We start from the raw sequence: 9,713 nt of genomic DNA on the forward strand, positions 1-9,713 counted from the left end.
AAGTGATATATTGAAATAAAGTGATAAAGTGAAATAATAGCACTCTCACATACTCACATTTGTCTTTCTGTCTTTATAACACAGGCCCAACTTCCACACTTTCATCAAGAAGCTCTTCAAGTTCAGGTGACTCAACACTAAGAAGAGGTAATTTGTAGTTTTGAATGTATTCATCAGAGTTTATACAGAGTTGTATAAAAACATATCTCTTCATGAGGACTTTTTCATGTTTATTCAGCAGGCTCATCCCAGGGAGTGCTAGTCTTCCTGACCCTGGACAAATCCCCCATTGTTGGGGAGCCTGTCAGCTTCAGCGTGAAAATCATGAACAAGCAGAATGTAGCCAAGATGTTGAAGATTCACCTCAATGCCCAGGCAAAAGAATACAACCACAGCCCCTCGGACACCTTCTGGGAAAACCACGGTGTCTTACAACTTGCACCTATGGAAGGTACATTTACTTTTCTCATCTACAACTAAAATATTCACCTTTGAAGGACTGTTGTTGTTTTCAGAACTTAATCTATTTGGATTTATTTATTTAACACAACCTAATTTCTGTGTCACTTCCTCTATCCAGTCAAGGTAGTGAGGCAGAAGATCCCCCTAGCACAGTATGAAGACGTGGTGGGGGATAACCTGATCAACCTTGCAGTTGTTGTGGAGGATACTGCCAGTCTGGAGAGAGTCCTGAGCTCAGAGGAGTTCAACATCACCAGCCCACAGCTCATCATACAGGTACTTTACAAAAATTCTCAATATTTCCTCCTTAAAGTTTCTCACATACAGACTTATTGCATCCATCAACTTAAACTTCTTTAAACAAATTAATTAATTAAACTTTATGTCTTTGAGCACAAATTCCAATGCTTTGATACCAAGTACAGGTTGCTACGCAATGTTATAAGAAAGTATTTAAAGGGCATTCAGGATTTTCATATCTGATCTGATGATGCACCAACCGTGAAAAAACTGCATCGGTGGTTTTGAAAATTTCTATAATATTTCTCCTTTTTGAATAAAAATGTAATCATCATCACAAGTATGAGTTGCAGACAGCAGATGTTATGTCATATTTATTAGCTTAAAGTTATATAATGGAGAACTTGAGGAAATGTTCTGGGTTTACTAATGTGTTTGTTCTTCAGGTTGCAGATGAAAAGTCCATCAAGCAACACAGCGAACAGACTGCTCTAGTGACCTTCATCAACCCATATTCTCACCGAGTCAGTGGAGTACTGACTGTAGCTGGGGCTGGGCTGCTCCAAGGCAAAGTTCAGTTCAGGTAAGAATGATTATTTTGTCTCATGGGCAATAATTAGTAGACACCACAGGGACTTTAGAACGCCATAAATGCCTGCTAATGACAGGAATTCTAAAATAGAGGAGTGTCACTGTGCAGTGCAGAAAGGAACACTGTCTATCTTGAGGGAATGTTGACTTGTCGCTGTGGTATGTTTGCATTGTTTTATGCATGTATATGTTCATGGCTGCATAGCAGGATAATCACTGAATGTTTGCTTAGAGGCGTGATGCAAAGTGACAGGACGTTTATTGTAGTCAGCCACTCTAAGTTACTGGAATAAATTTCTACATTTTGCAAACATTTTTTTAAAATAAGCTTTCTACATTTTCCTGCAGGATGCCCCCACTGCCTCCAGGAGGAAGAGTGGATCAGCCAATCCCGTTCATGCCCAACATGGTGGGAGAAAAGATGCTGCAAGCCAGCCTGTGGCTCACAAATATGAATGTCACCATCAGAGGCTTTAAGATGGTCTCTGTCAACAGTGTTTAGCACCTGCAGCCATGTTTCCTATGCTGTAAATGAAGAATGTAAATATTATTTATTTAGCTATTTATTGTTTTTATTTATGTGTATATGTGCCATAAAAATTAACATTGATACCCAAAGATATATATATTTTAATTTATTGTTGTACTTTTACCTTTATTTGAGAAATAAAATCATAAAATGTTCAATTCTGTCTCATTTCTTCTAAAAGCCACACAGTGTATGAGTCTATCAGTGTCTTTATGTTACTACTTTTCTTGGCCTGAAGATGGTGATCTTTCCCCATAAAGAAAGAAAAGTCCTTCGCGTGATTTTGTCCATGGAAAACTTTAAAATTCCTTTTTTAGGTTTATGTCATGTAGATTGATTAGAATGCATCTATAGATTGAGCAACAGTGCAAAATGAGATGAAACTGAACTCACCTTTGCCCTCAGTGTAATTAATTTATCTTTATTCATCTACTTCAACTGTCTGTCACAACAAGTTGGCAACAAAGCATTATATACAGATCATTGCTAAGCTGACAGGCAGTGTAATCGGCACATGCACAATCATACCAGTCCAACTATATTACAAACAGGTTATTAGGAACTTAATGACAGTAAAGAAAACAATATACAACCCATAATTAAAGGTAAAGATTCATTCAAGCACCAGCCTATAATACAGCATCTTCAAGCCAACTCATCAAAACATTTTGAGCAGATTTTTGGTCTTTAACTGTGATTATTGTTTTATGCAGAGCTCCCAAACTATTACCGTACTGTATTGTAAAACTGAACCAGTAAATAGCTCAGACTGTAAAGCTGAAATGCAGACTATTTAATAGCCCCTACCTTTAAGAGAATGGTATTTAACATTTATTACTAAAAATCACAATATCAGAATTCTTGCTTCTAATTTTGTCTTTACAACATTAATGGCCAGGAAAAAAACGTGTTAAGTCTCAAAAGAAATATAAAGACACAGCAGAAAAAGTCATCAACAATCTGAACTTTACTCACTGTGATCGCTAAACAGGATGTAAATATCCTGAAAACGGAACAATTTATAAACTCAAGATGAATTAAAAAAAAAAAAAAAAAAAAAAGTAAGTTTGTTGTTTTATATGATTAATATTATCGGTATTAACCATAATTCCCTGGAGTTAGCTATGAGGCTTTGGTCCCTTATTTCACTTTGGCCTTTTATTTTGTTTCCAGCCCTTTTTTTTTTCATATTTATGTATCACAGACACTGCAGCCTTGCTTCAGAATCCCCACAAAATCCATTGGCTTGGGTATAAAATTGTCTGTGAGAGTGCTCGCTCAATATAGCAGTACTGACTTTTAATCAGTCTCTAGGGAAATCTTCACCTGCAAGGTGCACTCAGAAGCTCCAGAGTTTCTCATAACACAAGCATAAGAGCAGAATGTGATGGATGGCGCCCTCTAGAGGTAGTCCAGCTCCAGTGCGTGGCTCAAAGCCTCGAGATCAGCCCTACAGGACACTCTCCAGAATGGCATGTTCTTCTGATAAAACAAAAATAATGTCATATCAAACGCGTGAATAGAGTATAACATTGAAACTTAAGATAGTATCTTTTCAGAAGTTTTCAGTGTTTCTGCAGAAGAAGAGTATATGTGAAGTATTGTCCCATTTGGAGGGGTGCTATAGTACACAGATACATCTGGATAACATTATAGAAAAGCATTAGAAAAAAAATCTAGGAAAATCTCAAAACAGCAATTTCATGAAAAAACAAACCCATACCACAGAAGCTGCAGAAATCAAGCATAGTGTAAGGTTAACTGATTTGCTGTGGCCCATTTTTCAGCCATTAAAGTAATAAAAAAAACAGACAGTTTTACCTTCTTGGCTACAGTCTCCTCTTCAGCTCCATCTCCTATCACCACATAGACTGCTCTCCGACCAAACCTCTGAGAGACACGCTCAAAACAACTTTCTTTGCCTTTGAAAAGGAGAAAAATCACAGTTTAAATTATTATTACAGCCTTTTCACTTGCTTAACTGTGATATTATCTCCTTGTCTAGTTTCCCTTGAAGTTTTCTCACCTGTCTTGGTGGCACTGTATATGTTCTCTATGGGGAAGGCTGAACCTAAACCATAGAGTAACACCTTGGACAGGGCTGGAATGAGCTGAGTAGTGGTCACCAACACATTCACACAATTAGGCCTGAAAGAGGGCAAGACAGGCAAGTCAGTAAATATGACAAACAAATATATTTTGTCACAAACTGAGAAAAAATATGAAAATGTCAAATTAAACAAAGCTAGCATTTAATTCACCTCTAAGTGGTAATAAAACTATGGAAGCATAAACTGACCTTGAGTTGATGAGAGCCAGAGCTTTGAGTGCTTGAGTCAGCCACAGGTCAGTGAGGACTTCCATCTCTCTCCTTAACTGTAACCACTCTTCTCTCTTGGGGCTGCCCAGTAAACCTGACCATCAAGAAGAACAAAAGCTTGACAGATAATCTTGGAAACAAGTATTTTACTCTTCTTCATATCCAAACTGCATGTTTATGCCTAGAAAGAAAATAGGAACCTAATGAAACACATCACATCACCACACGCACCACCACACATTTCCTAAAATCCTATAATTATAAATTATAGGATTTATAATAATATAATAATATTTATAATCTTTATAATCTCTTCTGCTATTTGCACGTTCTTTACTGTAAATTCCTAAGTTAATTTGTAAATTTTGTAGTAACCTGTAAATTGTAAATATTGTAAAACTTTTTTTCTGTCATTTAATAGTCAGGCATTGTACAGCTACAAGCATTTCACCCCCATGTCATACTGTGTATGGTTGTGTGTGTGACAAATAAAATTTGAATTTGAATTTTGAATGAACTCAAATGAAAAGGTCCTACTTTATGACTTCAAATCAATCATGTTTTGAATCTTAGATGTTAGATTTAGTTCTTTAACTCTTTACCCACTGAAGCCTGACTAGGTGTAACACTTACAGTTAGTTTCTCTTTTGCCTTTAAGGGCACTGGTGAAAGTCCTACAGTTGATAAATATTTGCATTTGTGTAGAATAATCTCATCATCTAACTTCCTGTAAGTGTTAGGTGTTTAATAAGTGCACGAAAACCCCACATAAAAGAAGGAAGGAAGAATTTCTAAACTTTCACGTCACACATAGACAGCAATGTTGTATAAAATGAGACTAGAACTTACCCCCGACATTATTTTTGTATGTGTTGTAGATCTCCTTGACTCTGCGGTATCGGAAAGCTAGTTTCCTCATCCAGTCCACCCCTCCGTGGACCCCTGACCCCAGGCACAGAGATCCTGCTCCTGCTGGGCTCTGGAAGCCATCCGACCCAAAGTTATAAGTGCTGCAGAGTCACAATAAAGAAAACAGCCAGGATATAAATCATAAAGGCGTGAGCTGAATTCTTCTGAAGATCTTATTGTAATAGTTCATCATTGTTGACATTGGTACTCCAAGAATCAGTAGCTATATTCACTAATATATTTTAGGGTTGCAGGAATTTATTCAAGTAGTAGTTTACTGGAACAGTGGCGCGGCTGCCCCTCTGTTGGTCTTCCATGGTCTCTTGTGTTCTGGGGGCCTCTGGATGTCTGGAGTTTTGATCTCCTCCATACCCGCTTCACACCCTGGAGGACGGGGCTGTGGCCCCCCCACACTCCCTAGCAGATCATTACATGGAGAAACCTTTGGAATGCAAGCATGCTGATCCACACAGGTATGCACACAGGTGTACACATGGGTATTCACAGACGCGGACTAAAGCTTTCTTGGCTGCTGCCTCAAAGCACACTGTGCGCTGTCTATCTTGCGTGCTGCACAATATCGTTTATTATTTAGTAACTATTGATATCTATGACTAGCTAGTTTATTGTGATGGTGCTTTGTTTTCTCTATTATTATGTTGCTCTTTGTTGTTTGCTGTCTCCTCTGTTTGTTTTTTTTGTTTGTTTTTTTTTTTTTCTCCATACAGGTGACCCAGGAGTTGTTGTTTTTTTGTTTTTTTTCCCCCCCTTCTCACCGTCTCTTCTCCCCTTTGGTTTTCTTTCTTTCTCTCCCCCTCTTTCTCTCATTCATTCCCCCTGTCCTATTTCTTTAAAAAAAAAAAAAAAAAAAATGACAAAGGATGAACTGAAGCTCTGCCATCACGTAATGTCGCATACTGCTGTTTCTGATGTCATTTAAAAAAAAAAAAAAAAAAAAAAAAAAAAAAAAAAAAAAGAATTATAAGAATTCAACCATTGAAAAAGAAAGCATTGCTCGAGCTTTTCATCAAATGTAGGGAAATGTGCCAGTGCAAATGAAACTGTCCGGGCCAAGAAATCCTGTAAAATTGAATGAGCATTTGTCACTAAAAATATTATATACATGTAGTGTGACTAGAATAAATATAAAAACATACTCAAATGAAAAGGTCCAAGTTCAATAAAATAAATATGTCAAAAATGTACTTTAATACAGACTGGTTCGCTCAAATCATTCCTAAAAGCATCTTAAAGTGTTTCAACAAGTTTATGCAATAAAACGCCAGCACTGAGGGAGACAGAGGGAATGAAAGAGATAGTTTGATGAGAAATGAAAGCACTGGATAATCCTCTGACATATTATATGACTGTGGAAGTAGGGAAAATAAAAGACATGCACATGCTTGCATGCATGAGCACACACAGATGCACACAGCCCCCATCTCATCTTCATGCTTTTCTCTTCCTGCCCACTAAAACCCAGAGGGCAAGTCTGGTTCACAAGCCATAGCAGAACTGTCAGATTCCCAGCTAAGCTTTGAGTACAGTAACACAGCAGAAACTTTACCTCAGGTCCTGTCCATTGTCATCTGATGCCACGTCATCAATATGGACTTGGTCACATTCCTGGGAAATGAAAAGGAGAGCAGATATATGACGAGATCCTTTTCAGAGTAAAGCCATTTACAGGCAGGTCTCTGCTCTATAGAAATGATAGCACAATGGATATGAAAAAAAAAGGGTTAAAATAAAATACAAGGAAGGAGGAAATAAGGTGTCAGGAAATGGGCCAGTAAGGCGCCACGGAAAAAAAGTCGTCAACATAGTGGTGCAATTCTAGCGCAACCACATAGTGAAGTAAAGTAAATCTGCACTTTTTTTTTTTAATACACCTAACAATTTAACCACTGGTTAAAAAAAAAAAAATTCTCTTAAGAATCACTCATTGTCCGACAAGCACAATGGTTTGCATATTTGTCTCTGTTGGACGTTAATGCAGCCAACCAGACTGCAGGGAACAAAACCACACTGTAGCTTAACCAAGTGTCTGCAGCCAAAACACCTTCAGCAATATGCAGTTAAACAAGAAATTTGAAAACAGCTATTATGATTTGATATGTTAAATTAAAAAAAAAAAAAAAAAAAGTAGGACAAGTCAGTCATCACAGACTAAGTGAAAACACACCATGCAAAGGTATCAAGCAAAAACTTGCACTCTGGTTTCTGCACACTCAGTGATATACTCTGTTTTTAAGCACGCACATGCTTAAAAATGGAGTCCTAGTATGACTCCAAACTGTAACGCAACGGCCCAGTACAGACCGGCTCTCCTATCACCTTTCCCAGACGGAGACGCTACCTCATCTCCCTTACATTGCTGCATAACTATATTCCCAGGGGCTGCAACCCACTCCCACTCAGGTGACATCCACCCATGCTGAAATGTAACTGCTGACCGTACAATGCGGATTACCTTTGTATAATTTAATTTCAAACATTTGATTATTTAATACGGACAAAAGCAAACTGGATCCTTCATCTGTCAGCTCTGGAAGTCCTAAAATGTCAATGTAAGTGCAGAATAAAAAAAAAAAAAAAAAAAAATTGCACATATGCTAAAAGTCTCAAAAAGCAAAAGTCTGAGTTAGTCTGATTTTGATTAGACTGCAATAGTTGTATCGTTAAATTGAGATAAAGAAAACTAGAACACACTGAAATCTTTTTTTTTTTAAACCATTAAAATTTCAACTGGCAATGATGGACTTGATTAGTCAGACAGTAACACCGACCATTTACAATACGTGAGTCATGACAGCAGCAGTTGTAGCCACTGGTGTTGCCACAGACATGATAAGGACAAGATAATTGCACCTTAAGACTTAACAGGCTTTGTCAGCCTGATATGGGGCACTGCTTTAGAGCTTTACTGAGCCCTAACAACAAAAGGAGGGATAAAAACTGGGTTTGCAAATGGCTTTGTTGGCTCCTTTCCCTCTTCTTGACTGTTCCTCCTCCCATTTGACTAATTTCCCCTTTGGATACTCAGACACAGACCTATAATTATAGCACAAAGTGTACTTGTTCTCTTTTTCTATGCAGCTCTTCAGGTTTTCTTCTTTGTCAGAACAAGGTTAAGGAATTTAGGATGAAAAACACATGCGTTGTTCAGTCACTAGCAGGTACTAAAATGCATTTTAATGACCAACAGGGGCTTTTATTTCTTTTTTTAAGGAGTCATCATTTTAAGACGTTGTGTATTAACTTTGGGAGGTTTTTTTTGATGTCCTGTCAATTCCCCATGAAAGTAAATTGTTTGGGTAATGCTGTAAATGCAGCAGAAAGAATAAATACGAGATAGATATTGTGTGAAGGGATTTCTTCAATGAGTGCCATCGTGCTTTATGTAAGAAGAAAAAGCAGCAAAATGTCAAACCGCTCGCTAAGCTCTTGCAGGCAAGGTTTTCTGGTTAACTGTATGCCAGCTTACATTGCTGGATAATTTTCAGTGCTACAGTTTTCCAGCTTACTGGAAAAAGTCACACAATTATTAGAATATATTGAGATCCAGTGCACTGTAAGCCAAATATGAAAATAGTACACTGGCACAATTTTCTTTGTGCAGCAAAGCCCACTGCTAATTAATCAACACTGAGTCTTGGAATTTTCTTTGTGTTTCTTTTTTCAAAAGTTACGGTTCATCACACAAATTTCAAACCTCACCTCCAGGTCATTGAAGAAAAGCCTTGAGTCAGCCAAGTTGAAGATCATTTCCTCCATCCACAAACCCAGAGACACTGCCTTTGAAGAGTCCTGATGCACACAGAGGCAGGAAAAATTGACACATGTTGTATATGCCATGCTCGCACAAGATGGAGAGAAGAAAACTGTTAAAAGTTAGTGTGGACAGTAACAGATTTTTTTCTTTTTGGCATCCTTAACTAAAACTATAAACAGATTTGGCACCGTGAATAGAATGTGAATGTGAACAAAGGCTATGCTCTTTGTTAGCATGTTCATAGAAATAAAATTCTGGGCTTAGGTTGAGACTACAAGCTTTGGTATTTAGAGAATAAATTGTTCATTTAAAGCTATTTAACATTACTGCTCTTTTCATTATGTCAATGCACACATAATAGAAGCTTTGTTCTGCTCTAAGTAAAAGGATTGACATAAACAGGTTCCAGAAGAAGGTAGGCGTGAATATTTATCTGTCAATCAAACTTTATTGCTTATCGTTATCTCTGCCATCTTCATTCTGAGCTATTTGTTTTGGCGTTCATAAATTCAGTCAACAAGTTTCCCCAACTGTTCTCTGCTGCTGCTTTTGGTCAGAAATGCAAACTAATCGAAGTCAGCAACTATTAAAAACCCTTATTTTCAGTCGTATAGATGTAGACTCGTTTAACTAGTGGCAACTTAAATGCAATGGATATAATAGCTGAAATGTATTCAGTCTTTCACCTTTTCCCTCAAACCTTTTATCTTCTGTTATTTTCGATCATATAGAAAGCAAAATAAAAACCAGGTTTTGCATTACATCAACTTCAATTCAGTTTTTAATAAGGATTTTCTGAATTACCACATTCAGAAAATATAAATCATAATGTGCCAGCAGTCTGGCTGACAAATCATCCATGTTGTTCAACATTTAAAAAAAAAAAA

General features: G+C 37.3%; 2 protein-coding genes across 4 annotated transcripts in view; one reads left to right on the forward strand and one right to left on the reverse strand.

Annotated features, from left to right (window-relative positions):
- The window catches only part of tgm5l (transglutaminase 5, like), a gene marked incomplete in the record, with an annotated part of 5,341 nt that extends 3,361 nt beyond the window's left edge, over nucleotides 1–1,980 (forward strand). Inside the window, 4 exon segments of the mRNA XM_014330358.2 lie at nucleotides 239–451; nucleotides 581–738; nucleotides 1,149–1,285; nucleotides 1,642–1,980. Of these exon segments, the coding sequence (XP_014185844.1) occupies nucleotides 239–451; nucleotides 581–738; nucleotides 1,149–1,285; nucleotides 1,642–1,795 (662 nt within the window).
- A 243-nt stretch (nucleotides 1,981–2,223) lies between these two features.
- Nucleotides 2,224–9,713, reverse strand: part of eya2 (EYA transcriptional coactivator and phosphatase 2) — a 25,157-nt gene continuing 17,667 nt past the window's right edge. For all 3 annotated transcript variants that reach the window (XM_042215635.1, XM_042215634.1, XM_005950393.3), the window contains 7 exons: nucleotides 8,772–8,861; nucleotides 6,619–6,677; nucleotides 4,992–5,152; nucleotides 4,122–4,236; nucleotides 3,849–3,970; nucleotides 3,644–3,744; nucleotides 2,224–3,304 (listed from right to left, as the gene is read on the reverse strand). In XM_042215635.1, the coding sequence (XP_042071569.1) occupies nucleotides 3,224–3,304; nucleotides 3,644–3,744; nucleotides 3,849–3,970; nucleotides 4,122–4,236; nucleotides 4,992–5,152; nucleotides 6,619–6,677; nucleotides 8,772–8,861 (729 nt within the window). In that variant the 3' untranslated portion in view covers nucleotides 2,224–3,223. The remainder of the gene's footprint in view (nucleotides 3,305–3,643; nucleotides 3,745–3,848; nucleotides 3,971–4,121; nucleotides 4,237–4,991; nucleotides 5,153–6,618; nucleotides 6,678–8,771; nucleotides 8,862–9,713) is intronic.

Source organism: Haplochromis burtoni, unplaced genomic scaffold (genome assembly GCF_018398535.1).
Source record: "Haplochromis burtoni strain Fernald_Lab_line unplaced genomic scaffold, NCSU_Asbu1 Contig_779, whole genome shotgun sequence".
In the NCBI taxonomy this organism is placed as follows: domain Eukaryota; kingdom Metazoa; phylum Chordata; class Actinopteri; order Cichliformes; family Cichlidae; genus Haplochromis; species Haplochromis burtoni.